At 55.0% G+C, this 13,885-nt stretch overlaps 2 protein-coding genes across 2 annotated transcripts; both read right to left on the bottom strand.

Annotated features, from left to right (window-relative positions):
• Positions 1 to 436: 436 nt before the first annotated feature.
• On the bottom strand, positions 437 to 5,425 carry LOC131744642 (kallikrein-9-like). The gene is made up of 5 exons (XM_059044307.2): positions 5,383 to 5,425; positions 5,052 to 5,208; positions 2,272 to 2,537; positions 1,087 to 1,223; positions 437 to 677 (listed from the first exon to the last, which is right to left on the bottom strand). The coding sequence occupies exons 1-5, from the start codon at positions 5,423 to 5,425 to the stop codon at positions 525 to 527; spliced, it is 756 nt and encodes a 251-aa protein (XP_058900290.1). The 3' UTR covers positions 437 to 524.
• Positions 5,426 to 9,113: 3,688 nt separating this feature from the next.
• Positions 9,114 to 13,265, bottom strand: LOC131744639 (kallikrein-10). Its single transcript, XM_059044303.2, has 6 exons — positions 13,101 to 13,265; positions 12,552 to 12,656; positions 11,679 to 11,862; positions 10,541 to 10,812; positions 10,217 to 10,350; positions 9,114 to 9,656 (listed from the first exon to the last, which is right to left on the bottom strand). The coding sequence occupies exons 2-6, from the start codon at positions 12,640 to 12,642 to the stop codon at positions 9,504 to 9,506; spliced, it is 834 nt and encodes a 277-aa protein (XP_058900286.1). The 5' UTR covers positions 12,643 to 12,656; positions 13,101 to 13,265; the 3' UTR covers positions 9,114 to 9,503.
• Positions 13,266 to 13,885: the final 620 nt, after the last annotated feature.

Below are 13,885 nucleotides of genomic sequence, written 5' to 3'. Positions count from 1 at the left end.
TTCTGAGGGCTGATGGGCCCGGCCCACTGGCTGCCCCCTGACAGGTCCAGATGCCGGAAAGGCAGGTTTGGGAGGCGCTGGGACCCGGTTTCCCCTTCCCCTGGGCGCGACGGCACCAGCCCAAGCAGAACCCAGGAGCCTTGCTACAATAGGGCCGACCTACTCGGGGCTTATGGGGAATTGCAACGCGGTGGTGCTTCCCTCTCTGCCCTCCACCGCGCACCCGTTCCCCATCCTTTAGCTCACAAAACAGGCAGTAGGGAGGCGCGTTTAATGGAAAATCATCCCTTGGATCGGAGGGGACAGAGAATCTCTCCCACCTTCTCCCGATCTGGGTCCCGCCAGCATTCAGAAAGTTCTCGGGGACCGGGTATGAATGAATACCCAGAAGCTGGGAACTTGAATATCCAGAAGGTGTGTCCAGGCCAGCCGAAGAGAACGGCGGAGACCCTAGAGGCTGGAGCCTTGCCAGCCCTCGTGGCCTGCGCCCACCCTCCTTTCCTGGTCGTCCAAGGCGCGAGGGCTCAGTTGTCCTCCATGGTTTTTCGAATCCAGTCCAGGTAGCGGCACACGCTAACATAGACACCATGGCTCTGGGGGCTGGAGCAGCGCTCCGAGCTCCCGGACGCCACACCCGCCAGGGCCCCATCGCAAACCAGGGGGCCCCCGGAGTCACCCTGTGCGCGGAAGAAGAGCAGAGACACTGTTAGGCCAGCCTACTCAGGACAAGACACAAGGCCCTTCCCCTCCGAAACTCCCACTCGCCTCTTGCTACAATACCCAGGAGTCCAGGTCTCCAGTCCCTCCTCCCCCAGACCCAGGAGTAAAAGCTCATAGCCCCCACATCCCCCCTAGGACCTAGCATTGTGGGCCCCTCTTTCCCCAGGACATAGAGTCCAACCCCCAGTCCCCTCCTCCTTTAGAGCCAGGAATCCTGGCCCTGGTCCCACCCCCTCCCAGGACCCAGCTTCCCCAGCTCCTTCCTTGCTCTGATCCAGGAAGTCTGGGGCCCCAACTCCCTTCTCCCCCAGGACCCTGGAATCCCTGCAGTATAGCCACCCCTCTCCTTCCCAGAGGAGGGCTCACGTGGCAGGGGACCCGGCCGCCGTCCCAATGGCCGGCACAGAGCATGCCGGAGGTGTTTCGGTCCGGGTGTGCCTGCTGGCAGAGGCTGGGCTCCAGGATGCTGACGTCGGCACACTGCAGCGTGAGTGGGAACTTCTCTGTTGGGGAAAGAGGTCCATAAAAGATCAGCAGCTGTCTCCATCGCACTCAGCATCCCCCCCTCCCCGCTTTCCTAAGACGGACCCACGGAGCCACAGCATAAGACTCTCAAAGGCAAAACCAAGAGAAAGTGACAAAGCAACAGAATCACAGCATGGAAGAGAAACAGATGGGTATGTTGGGAAAAGGGCCAAAGAGAGAGCGAGAAAGACGCAGAGAGTCAAGAGACAAGGAAAGATACGTATGTAACTCACACAGAGAGAAAGAGGGACCTTGGCATTCTCAGAGGAGGAAATGAAGAAATAGGCAGAAACAGACCCAGAGATATCCAGGGAGAAAGCAGTGAGATAAAGGGGAGGAGACATTTATAGGGAGATGGTCACTGACAGAGACAGAGATACAGATTCAGAGAGACCGGACAGAAATAGAGGGAAAGTGGGGGGAGGGGCCTTGTAGGGCAACAGCAGCCCTGAGGTGACCTGCAGTGGACCGCAGGACCCGTGTCTGGTTGGAAGGGGGCAGCCTCCACTGATTCTGCCCCCAAATGGTCATTATTTTAGAAATATGAACCCAGCATTGCCCGTCTGGAATTTTTCAAGCGAATCCAGAAACTTGGCTTTGATGGAAAATCTCTCAGTTTGTTGGCAGCAACAAACTGAGGGTTTTTTTTTTTTCAAGACATTTTGCAAACCAGTACTGCTGTGGGAGGCCAGTTTTGACTAAGGGATTTGCTGATTTGTGATTCTGAGTGACGTAGACCTTATTTCAATTCTAAGATGCATATATTTTCACATTTAAACATCTGTGAAATCAGGATGTGCCTTCCAGTAAATGATGTCATACAAGGATAGACGGGACCTTTTTTTCCTCTTCTCGTTTTTAGCGGGTTGTAGAATAATGATGCATCTTATAATTTATAGCATTTAGATCTGATGAAATATATGGATAGATAGATAGAACATAGAGATGCAAAAGCAGAGACAGAAAAAGAGGGGATTCAGACCCCTGGCATGAAACATAGGGTGTGTGTGGTGGTCAGGGCTGTACCCGTAGGACTGAGTGAGGCCCACCAGCCTGAGAATAGGCACTGGGTGCCCGGGGAGACGCAGGTCTGGCTGAGTTTGAGGGGCTGCACGGCGGGTGTCAGAAGTGCCTTCCTGGGCAGACGAATCAGCATGATGTCATTATTGTGGTCTCGGACGCGGAGGTCCGGGTTGAACTCAGGATGAGGGAAGAAGTCTCTGGCCACGAACCGCTGCTCCTGAAGCGCCCGTTTCCAGAGATGCTGCCTGCCGAGTAGGACCCATATAAACCTGTTGGACAGGACCCAGAGGTCAAGGTGGGATAAGGTGAGGTGTCTTCTCAGACCCTGTCCTCTTTTGTCTGCCCACCAGGATGCTATGTGACTCTGCACACACCCCCTCTGGGCCTCTATCGTCTTCATGTGACATAGAGTGCTGTGTGATTTTAAGCAAGGCACACACATCCTCCCTGGGCCCCTGCTTCCTACTCCATCGCTTTGTCTGCCTCTAACTTTGTAGCTCTCCCCCAAAGCTCACACCTCTTCCTAGCCCCATGTCAAGTAAACCACCTTCCTCTCTGCCCCACCTGGAGGCTTAGTGGTGACCTGAGTCCCCTGGAACCATGGAGACAGGTGGAGGCTCCACCTACCGCGCAGAAACACCCCCACCCTCTGCCCCCACAGGTCTGCTGGTTTCTGGAGGGAGCGGCTCTGTGTGTGTTGGGGTGTGTGTGTGTATGGAAGGGGTGGGATATGGAAACATCCTCAAGTTGGGGTCATCTGTAGGCTCAGGCTTTCCTGTCTGCCCAATCCCTCCTCTCTCAATGCATCTCTTCCTGAGGTCTAGCCTCAAGCCCTCTCACTGCAGTCCCAGTCCACTTGTTCAGCTCTGGGTTCATGCCCTGGATAGCTGGGGACCCTCAAGGGGTCTATATGTCCATCGGCCAGACTCTGACTCTGACATGAGGGATGAGGCTAGTGACTGAGAACTCAGGGTTTGAGGCGTATGAGGTGTTATTTCTACCTTTTCCCTCTCTGTCACCTTGTTGCCTTGGTTCTGTGTCTGGGAAACCAGTCCCAACCCCACCTCCCAGCCCCAACTTGTTGCTGCTCCTGAATCTCTTGGACCTCCATATTTCTGCTTCTCCCCTTCTTCGTCTTTGTGGCTGAAATCTGAACGTTGTTTGCCCAGCCTGTTGTACAGGCCTGAGCCAAAGGAGGCTCCGGCATAGAGTGATGCATGATGGGAAATTCTCACACAGCATCTTGTATAGCCTCTGTGCTTTATTCCTAGAGGGTAGAATATCAAACAGGAGGGATGGTCCCTTTGCCCAGATAACATAAAAAGAACTTCTGCGTCAGGTAGATTCTAGAATTCTGTTAGAATGCCCAGAATCTAAGATTCTGGAATTCTGAGATTCTAACACCTTAGAAATCCACAATTTTAGAATTCTATGAGGCTCAAGTTCTAGAATCTTATGAATTCGAGATTCTCAATGTTTTTGATTTCTCTGGATCAAAAAGTCTAGGATTTGGGGGACTTCCCTGATGGTCCAGTGGCTAAGACTCCGTGCTCCCAGTGCAGGGGTCCCAGGTTTGATCCCTGGTCAGGGAACTAGATCCCACGTGCATGACACAACCAAGAGTTTGCATGCTGCAAGTAAAAAAAAAAAAAAAAAGATCCCTCATGCTGCAACGAAGATCCCACATGCCTCAACCAAGACCTAGCTCAGCCAAAATTAAATAAATAAATGTCTAGGATTTTCTGATTATCTGAATGAAATCTAGGAAACAAAGAACCTAGAATTCTAATATTCTGGGATAATAAGACAAGAATTTCATCATGCTAGAATTCTAGAAATCTTTGGTTTTAGAAATGTAAGGATTAGGATTTGAATAGTCCGAAACTCTTGAATTCTCTTGGTTAAAACTTTGGGGATTTTAGAAATCTTGAATGATAGCACGCTGGGATACGACATCCACCAGATTCTAGACATGTATGAATATAAGCTTCTAGAATTCTCTTGGTTCGAGATTCTAGAATTCTACGGATCACAGTGTTCTAGGATACTGTAATTCAGAGATTCTAGGACTATGAGCTTCTATACTCAATGAACCTAGCTAGAACAGCCTGAATCTAAGATTCTAGGGTTGCGCTATCCAACACAACTACTGAGCACTTGAAATGTGGCTAGTCCAAATTGAGCTATGCCATACTTGTACAATACATGTCTGATTTCGAAGGCTTAGTATAAAAGAAAAAAGACTAAACCATGTCATTCATAAGTACTTAAAAATGGATCATTACATGTTGAAATAATATTTTGAGATGGCAAGTTAAACCTATGATTAAAATTAATTTTACTCATTTCTTTTTTACCTTTTTTAATGTGTCTACTAGAAAACTTAAACTTCCCTGCGTGATTGGGGCTATATTTCCATTGGACAGCGCTGCTCCAGGCTTCTGAGAGTCTACCAGTCTCTGAATCTAGGATTCTACCATTTGGTGAAGCTGATGGAACATCTCCTGGATCCAAGATTTTAGGATCCTACAACTCTGGATTTTTCTGGGTCAGAGTCTAGGCTTCTAAGAGTCTAAGTTGCAAGATTTACGCTCTTAGAAACAGATTATTTTGGACGCTAGAATTTGGAGAGTGGGCATTTCGTCATTCTTTGGGGAACAGAAATGGAGGCTCAGCCCTCCTTGCCCACAGCTCGCTCCCTCCCTCCTCCACGAGGCTCCTTGCCCTCTCCTCCTTTCCTGACCTGCAGCCCCTCCCCAGAGGGGCCGGCCCAGGTCACTCACGGCTGTCGGCAGTGGGCAGCTGTGAGCAGCCAACGGTCGCTGATGAGGGTCGCCCCGCAGAAGAGATAGTTGGGAGGGAAGAGTATGGCCTGCCAGGGCTGCGAGTTGGGGCGGCATTCGTTGGCCCCGATGGCCCGGGTGTCTGCCCAGCTTTGCCCTGGGGTGGGGGTGAGAGGCAGTAGGGTTAGTGAAGAGCCAGGTGGGAGGGCTGGGGACAGATGCTGGGGTGCCCCGAGGGCAGGAGTGGACACCTGGGGGACAAAGAGCATGGTAGAGGGGCGCCGGGGGGCATTGGGGGGGCAGCATGGTGGCAGGACGGCAGGGACCTCACCTTCCAGGAGCCAAAGCAGAGCACAGATGAATCGCAGCCTCATGGTCTGCAGAGTGCCTGGGTCCTCGGGCCTGCTCTCCAAGTCTGTGCTCCTTTATAGTAAACCATACTATATACCTCCTCCCTGGGGCCGCCTCGGTGATTAATCTGGGTTGGGAAATACCCCAGGGGGAGGGAGAAGCCCGAGAGCCTTGACTGGGGGCCTTGGGAAGGAAGACAGTACAGAGGGACCACTTGTCAAGATGCGCTGGTGGCCTGCAGCATCCGGGAATCCCGCTAAATGGGGCAGGGGCTCTGGGCTGTATAGTCCTTCTGGGGTTCACCGGAGGCAGGAGCCCTCAGTAACCCTGACTTCTGGTTACACCATCTAGATACAGGATATCCTGAGGCCTGGAGGAGGAAGAGGGAAAGGAGGGAGATCCCTCAGGTGGAGTCCTGGCGTGGAAGCGAGTTTATCTTGAATGCAGCTGCAGCGGGCTGGGACCAAGGACTGGGCAGGCTGGAGGTTTACATAGAAGGACTTGCCAGAAGTCAGGCAAGGAGTGGGAGAAAGCGTCAGGACGCAGAGCAAAGAAGGCAAGCAAGAAGGCAGGAGGGGGCGAGGCCGGGAAAGAGGGAGAAAGAAAAGAAACACAAAACAGGGAGATAAAGACATTGACGGGTGCGGTATGAGATAAGGAAAGAGAGACCGAAACACTGTCTGGAGCGGCAGAGACAACGAAGAGAGCTGCACGTGTGTACACACCCACAGAGCCCTCCCTGCACTGGGGATTTGGGCCCCTTTCCGCGAGGACAGAGGCCTCTCCTAGCATGGTTCCAACTGGGTTAACTGATTCTTGTCATAACCTGCTTCCTTTTCCACATCCTCACCACCCCAAGGATCCAGGTGCCCAACCTAGGTGCAACTAAGCACTTTCCCCATTCTCTTAATGCCGCCGTATCTTGCCTAAGTCCTGAGAACATGGTCTGGTTTTCTCCACCCATCTCCTCCCCTCCACATGTCACGTATGCTTTCTCCTTTAATTCTCACAACAGTCTAACCAATCTCTATTTCATAGTGGGGATAATTGTGGTAGAGAGAGCATTCAAGTTTTTGGCTCAAGTCACACAGTGAGTTACAGAAATAGATTTTCTTCCTGGTGAACTCCTACTGATCCTTTAAAACCCCATGCATATCTCCCCTCACCTGAGAAGCCTTCCCTGATTCCTTCAGGAGGAGTCCTGAGGCCCTCTTGGGGCACCCTATGCCTCCTTCTGATACAGCACTGATCGGTTTGTGTTATTTGTTAATTCAACAATGTGTTGAATGCCTTCTGTGTGTCAAGCATCAGACCAGGTGCTTAGAAAAGCACAGTGAATAAATCAGAGTCCCTGCCCTCATTGACTGGGTGAGGGGAAGTAGGGGACAGGTCATTATGGAGTAAACAGATGAATGAGATCATTTGTGCTACCACAAGTGCTGCAAAAGAAATAAACAGAGCAATGGATTAGTGGCCAGGGAGGAGGAGTACAGGGGGAGACCCCTTTAGCCAGGGCAATCCTGGAAGGCCTCCTCGAGGAAGTGACTTTTAAATGGAGACCCGAATGACAAGAAAGTAAGGCTTCCAGACCTGACTAGCAGCTTCTTGTAGGTAGGGCTCACTGTGATTCATCTCCAGGACCTGGCTCAGGACATGGCTCAGTAAACATTTATGATGTGACTAAAGGAATGGGTGAATTGCCTTTAAAAATTAATCGAGGGGGCTTCCCTGGTGGCGCGGTGGTTGAGAGCCCGCCTGCCGATGCAGGGAGTACGGGTTCGTGCCCTGGTTCGGGAGGATCCCACGTGCTGCGGAGCCGCTGGGCCCGTGAGCCGTGGCTGCTATGCCTGCGCGTCGGGAGCCTGTGCTCTGCAACGGGAGAGGCCACAACAGTGAGAGGCCCGAGCACAGAAAAAAAAAAAAATGAATCGAGTTTTTAAGTTCCTACCTACTTCGCTTCTGATTCTTGCGTAATGAACTCAGCTGATATGCCTGATTGATGTCTCCTGGGTGTGCTAATAGGAGTGGGGGGATAGTCAGCGGAAGAGAGCTGTGCTGTGTCTGCTCAAGCCCTGTGCCCCCGTCTTCTGTGGGCTGTGTGGGGCAGGGACCGTGTGTTCACCACCGTGTTCGCGGCACCCAACACGGGTCCTGCCATACAGCAGGTGCTCGATAAATCGGTGTGGGCTTCCCTGGCGGCCCAATGGTTAAGGACCCACCTGCCAGTGCAGGGGACACGGGTTCGAGCCTTGGTGTGGGAAGATCCCACATGCCACAGAGCAACTACACCTGTGCACCACAACTACTGAGCCCACGAGCCACAACTACTGAGCCCACGAGCCACAACTACTGAGCCCACGAGCCACAACTACTAAAGCCTGCGCGCCTAGAGTCCATGCTCTGCAACAAAGGGAAGCCACTGCAATGAGAAGCCCGTGCAACGAAGAGCAGCCCCTGCTCACGGCAACTAGAGAAAGCCCGCACACAGCAATGAAGACCCAACGCAGCCCAAAATAAATAAATAAATAAATATTTAAAACTAGAAATAATAAAATGAAACTGAAACACTGTATTTAAAAATAAATAATTAAATAAATAGGTGTTTGAAAGGGGAACAGGGAAGTAGTTAGGACACCACGCTCTCACTGCCAAGGGCCCATGTTTGATCCCTGGTCAGGGAACTAAAACCCCACAAGCCTCGCCAGAAAAAAAAGGCGGGTGGCGCTGAGTGGACCAAACAAACTGTGCTGGATGGAAAATTTCTACTGTGCGTGTGTTCTGCTTATGTTACCGCTCCAAAGTCTGAGCTAAGGGGAGACGCTGAAACTTCTGTTAGCTTTGCCTGGATTCTGTGTATAATAGCCCCCAGCATGGGAATAGTTACACAGGGACAGTGTCAGGGAGAGGACAAGAACCGCTCCTCCCAATTTTCAGGACAAAATTTCCAAGCCAGTTTGGGATGGGGGTGGGGGTGGAGTTGGACGTAGGGTGTCTGGATGTTGGACCAGGGAATGAGAACGGAGATGTGGTAGAGCTGGAATTGGAGCTGGTAGTAGATGAGGGGAAGGGGATGGATCTAACAAAGAAACCAAAAAATTTCCCCCACATTTCAGAAGGCTTCTTTGCATAAACGTGGCACCTGAAGTGGGGTGAGTTTCTCTGGTCTCACTGAGATGAAAGTGGTCTCACTGAGGTGAGATGTAGATGGTCCATCTGAGATGGAGACGGTGAGATGGTCCAGCTCACTGAGGTGAGACGGAGATGGTGAGATGGAGATGGGCTCACTGAGGCTGAGGTGGATGCAGGGTGAGGTCCCTTGAGTTCCAGTGGCCCCAGGAACTGGGGTTCAGAAGGTACCAGATGACTCAGAGACAGCCCAGTTCCCCCTGGGACAGGAGGAACAGGTATTGGGTAGACCCAGACATGGGAAACAGTGGGAGGGAAGAACGAAGTGGTTAAGAGGTGCTTCATGGAACTGGACAGGAAGCCGAGGAATGTAATTCTCCCATCAGCCCTGAGGGATGGGGATGGGGACGGTATGGGGGCTTGGGATGGTAGGCTACCCCTGTGCTTTTCTCCCCAGGACACAAAATCACACACATTCCCACCAGGACCTGTTGCCATTTAATCAGAACTCACTACCCACTGTGTTAGTACTTTGCATGACAATTACCACAACCATCTACACACACGTTATAAGTCTCTTCATAACACGTTTATGAGGTACACACTTTATTGTTCCCATTTTCCAGGTGAGGAAACTGAGGCTCAGAGAAGGTGCTTGGCTGGCCCAAGGTCACACAGCGGGGAGTGGTGGAGGAAGCCAGGTTGGGTGACTGATAACTTCTCTCAGAGACTAGTGACCACCGGCTTCCTCGCTGCTCATGAGCAAAACTTTGCCACCACTTTCTGCATCTTGGCTTCAACGCGGGCAGAGAACAGAGGCGGGTAGGAGGCAGGAGGGAAGACGAGAGATGTTAAGAGGTGTGGATGGGGGACAGAAGTTTGAGTGGGGTAGGGGGAGAGTCCAGCTGTCTGCAGGGGAAGGAGGGGAGGAAGGAGGAAGAGGGCAGATGGCGAAGCAGTTGCAGGGCCTTTGGGTCAGTTGGAGCGGATGGTTTTCTCTATCCAGCTGCGGTATTTGCAGATCTTAGTGTAGACAGCTGGATGCTGTGCAGAGCCGCAGGGGTATTGGCCCCATGAAAGGATGCCCTGAAGGGTCTCATCACAGACCAGAGGGCCACCTGAGTCACTCTGGGGGTGGGAGGAAGAAGAGATCAAATAAATACACCAGTGGAAAGGCTGCCACTTGGGGGTCTGGGGTAGTGACGGGAAGGGAGGTGTTGGGTAGGGTTGGAGCTGGGTTGGGATAAGGATGAGGGTGGGATGGGGTTGTGATGGAGCTGGACTTGGGGTTTGGGGGCCTTGGATGGGGGATGAGAATGGAGAGTCGATGGAGCTGGGATTGTAGTTCTTGGTAGGTGAGGGATGCAGCTGGATCTAGAGATAGGGCTGGGGTAGGGGTTTAGGCATGGCTTGAGGATGGGAATGTGGCCGAGGATGGGGTGGGAAGGGTGTTAGGGCTGGGGATGGGCTTGAGAGTAGACTTGGGGACAGGGTGGGGCCCAAGGAGAAGGTGGACCGAAGGAGGTAGAGTTGGACATGGGGTTGATGTTGGGGTAGGAATGGGATAGTGCTGGATGTGGGGGTGAAATTGGGCTGGGAGTGCCTATGGGGTTGGGGATGTCTGTTTTCCCATAACCTCCCCATATGCTGCTCCCATGAGTCAGAGGCCCTCTCTGGCCAGTTCCTACCAGGCAGGGGTCCTGACCCCTGCTGAGTCCTGCACACATCATGTTGTTGGTGACCACGCCAGGATAGGAGACCTCACAGTCTTCAGGGCTCAGGATAGTGACCGTGGAGCAGCTCAGGCTCTTGCTGTACTTCACTGATGGGAGAGAACATCACGTAATCCTGGGGTCCAGCCCCCAGTCCTCCAGGATCCAGGAGCCCACATGTCCAGACTGTTCCCAACCCAGGCCCCAGGCTCCCAAACCCCCCCCCCCCCTCAGGCCCAGGAGTCCAGGCCCCTCGCCCTCCTTCCCCAAGATACAGGCCCCAAGGCCCCCAGCTCTTGCCTTTTCGGGAGGCTGTGGTGCCCCAGCCGGCGACATGGCACTGGTCTCGGGGCTGGGCACAGTGATCGGGCAGGCGTAGAGGCTGCACTCGAGGCCCCAGCACAACGGGCCAGGTCAGATGCAGCAGCATGAGGTCATGCTCATCTGTTCGCCGGGGCAGGATGGGGCCCGAGCTCTTGTACTTGGGGTGGATAATAGGAAGGGTGGTCTTGCGGAACTGCTCTCCCTGGAAAAGCAGCAGGTGGTCATCCCCAACTCGAGCCCACAGAGGCCTGGGGAGGGAAGAGTCTTATGGATGCAAAGCCTTCACTGGGACTGAGACTGAAGCCTGAGTCCCTGGGAAGGAGGGTACAGGCAGTGGGGTGGAGACAGACACTTGGGTCCTGGCAGGGGAGGGGCCTGGGGGCTGGGACTCCTGGGTCTGAGGGAGGAGGGGCTGGGGGCCTAGATTCTTGGATCTGATGGAGGAGAGGGCTGGGGACCCAGACTCCTGGGTCTGAGGGAGGAGGGGTTGGGGGCGGGGACTCCTGGGTCTGAGGGAGGCGGGGTTGGGGGCGGGGACTCCTGGGTCTGAGGGAGGAGGGGCCTGGGGGCGGGGACTCCTGGGTCTGAGGGAGGAGGGGCCTGGGGGCTGGGACTCCTGGGTCTGAGGGAGGAGTGGGTAGGGGAGAAGGGAGCTGGAGACCTGATCTGGGGGGACATGGGGAAGAGTGATCAGGTGTTCGGGTCCCTAAGTTCTGCAGGAATTGAGGGCAGAGCGTCTACCTTGTTAAACCTACGCTTTTCTCCCTCCCTCAGTGGGGATTCGTGAGATGAACAATTTCTTTTAGCTCTGAAGTCCTAACCACACCAGATCCTGACTTCTGTCTGCTGCACACAACTATCTACTCCTAAATGGAACCCTAGCAGAATCAGCTGGTCAGTGGCTCTGGATGGGCTCAGAAACGCTGAGAAAGACCACACTGCCCCCTCGTGGCCACAGCACAACCCCACCTCTCCTCCTACAGGAAGCCCTCCAGGACCGACCCCACATCGAGCTGGCAGTTCCATACCCTCAAGTGCCCCAGCCCTTCCCGCCCCCTCCCCGGGGTCTGCCTCCACAGCCCCCTCCGTAGCGTCCCTGAGGAGCTCTCCCTACTTATTTTTCCCGCAGTGCGCAGCCGTGAGCACCCAACTCTTGTCCACCAGGACGCCGGCGCAGTGGAACCAGAAGCCGTCGAAGAGAGACACCTGCCAGGGCTGCGATCTAGGAGGGCAAGTGTCGGCGGAGGCCACGGAGAGCGAGTTCTTGTCGTTTCCGGGGAGCAGCAGAGACTCCGCGACTGGAGAAAGAAAGGAGGTGGAGATCAGAGCAGGCAGGACAGCCGGGCAAGCACTGGGTTTGGGATCCGAGTGCGGCCATGGGACGGGGCTTCGGGGGGGCACAGCCTGAACCCGAGGGTGTGTGTGGAAATTGGGGATCCTGAAGGAACCGAATGGAAGTGGGCGGAGAAGAAGGGCGTGAAAGGGCAAGAAGGCGGGGATAAGAATGGAGTAAGGAGACCTAACAGGTCGGGTCTGGAGGAGCAGGGACGCTGCCGAGCTGGAAGCGGTCAGAAGGGGGCGGGGCTAAGGCGGGCGGGGCGGAAAGGGGCGGGGATAGAAAGCAGCTCCTCGGGGGTGAAAGTAGGGGTGGGAATAACGCAACTCGCCCGAAGAAGGGGCGAGGGCAGAACACTCTAAGGCAAGACTTAGGGTAAACTAGGGCGAAGTAAGAAGGGGCGGGGAAAGGACGCGGCGAGGAGAAAGAAAGAAAAGGGAGTACGGATCCCGGAAGCGTGAAGGGGGCGGGATGCCGAGGGCGGAGCTAGAAGGGGGCGGGTCTGACTTGGGGCTGGGCTTCTCCGGATCTGTGGGCTGAGTGCTGGGGTCCCAAGGCGGGGAGAAGTGAGCGGGGCTCGGTGATTAGAGCCCACTCGGCCATCGCCGCCGGTGTCCGGCGCCTCCCGCCGAACCCTGTCCCCGGCCTCACCCCAGAGTTGCGTCATCAGTAGCGGCAGCAGAAGGTTCTCGAGGCCCCAAGGGCCGGAGGCGGCGGAGAGGTGGAGGTGTGAGGGTCTCATGGCCAGGACCTAGGCTGGTGGGGAGGCCCGGGGGACGGTTCAAAACACTTGCCGGGTTAGAGACCCCAGCCTGCCACGCCCGTCCGCCCATCCTGGGCCACCCCAGCCCGCGGGGACCCGTTTAACTTGAGGCCGACAAACGCGGGGCTCGGCAGACGGCCGATCGGGGCCTGAGCAGGCGTAACGGGCGCAAACACCGTAATGACGCCGCCCTGGCGGCCTCCTGCCCTCCCTGCGCCCGAGGGGAGCCCCCTCCTGGCCGAGGCCGTCCCGGCTGCCAGCCTCTCGGCGCTTCGGGTTTCGCCCACCTTCACAGGTGGGCTGGGGAGTCGAGGCTCCGACGTGCGTCCCGTACGTAAGGAAACTAAGGCTGGAACGAGTCTCCTACCCGCTACCCGCGGGTCCCCACCTGTGCTCTCGCGACCCACCCCAAACAAGGCGAGGTGCGCGCCGCTCACCTGGGAGTCGTGTCGTGGAGGGAGAAAGTGCCTCAGCCCTGCCGTGTGGGCCTCCGGAATCCTCTGCCCAGGGACCCCTTCCAGGCCCTCCCTTTTAACCCCGAAGAGCCCGTGTCCCCACCCTCCCCCCAGGGATCTACCTCCTCCCTTTCCCTCTCCCTAATTACACCCTGGGTGAAGCTGGCACCCAACCTGGGCCCCAGATTCCTGCTGTGGGAGGGGCCCGGGAATACAGGCTGCTCCCAGTACCCGAAACACCCTTTTTAGAGATGGATTTCGTGGAGGTTCCCCAGGTCCCTGTTCCAAGAAGTCTTCGCAGATGGGGAAGGAGGGTGCCACATCCCCAGGGGCCGTGGGGGTCGCGGGGATAGTGTCGGAGACACATGATTGTAAGCGAGAGAGAGGAAAATAAGTAAGCAGGGACGTGCATACCTACAGGGGCATAATGAGAAAGGCCAGAATGCTGACCCTGAAGGAGGGAGGCAGGGAGAGAAGGTAGATTGAAGGAAAGAGTAGGAGTAAGAGGGGCGCACACAAACAAGGGAAAGAAAACACAGAGAGGGGAGAGGCAGATGCAGGCCCAGAGGGATGCTCTGTGTTTGAGCCCTCATCCACGGCCGGAGTAGCGTCCTGTGTGTCCCAGCAACCAGCCCACGTGTGGTCACTTCACGTTGCAAGCCAACCCGGAGACTCTGTGCCCTGACAGGGTCACGGAACAACACCAAGACAGCGCTGCAGGGCAGTGCTGCGCCCAGGAACCTGACTACGTCTCTTCTGATCTGTTT

This window comes from Kogia breviceps, chromosome 18 (assembly GCF_026419965.1).
Source record: "Kogia breviceps isolate mKogBre1 chromosome 18, mKogBre1 haplotype 1, whole genome shotgun sequence".
NCBI lineage: Eukaryota > Metazoa > Chordata > Mammalia > Artiodactyla > Physeteridae > Kogia > Kogia breviceps.
This window is presented reverse-complemented; position numbering and strand designations above follow the sequence as displayed.

What these genes read in the sequence shown, in the direction of transcription:
- LOC131744642 (XM_059044307.2), bottom strand. Translation starts at nt 5,425, where the DNA reads ATGAGGCTGCGATTCATCTGTGCTCTGCTTTGGCTCCTGGAAG. An exon ending in TCTGCTTTGGCTCCTGGAAG is followed by an intron (nt 5,209 to 5,382) that starts GTGAGGTCCCTG and finishes CCCCCACCCCAG; the next exon opens with GGCAAAGCTGGGCAGACACC. An exon ending in GCGGCCGGGTCCCCTGCCAC is followed by an intron (nt 678 to 1,086) that starts GTGAGCCCTCCT and finishes TTCCGCGCACAG; the next exon opens with GGTGACTCCGGGGGCCCCCT.
- LOC131744639 (XM_059044303.2), bottom strand. Translation starts at nt 12,642, where the DNA reads ATGAGACCCTCACACCTCCACCTCTCCGCCGCCTCCGGCCCTTGGGGC. An exon ending in ACTGATGACGCAACTCTGGG is followed by an intron (nt 11,863 to 12,551) that starts GTGAGGCCGGGG and finishes TTCTTTCTCCAG; the next exon opens with TCGCGGAGTCTCTGCTGCTC. An exon ending in GCGCACTGCGGGAAAAATAA is followed by an intron (nt 10,813 to 11,678) that starts GTAGGGAGAGCT and finishes TTCCCTCCCCAG; the next exon opens with GCCTCTGTGGGCTCGAGTTG.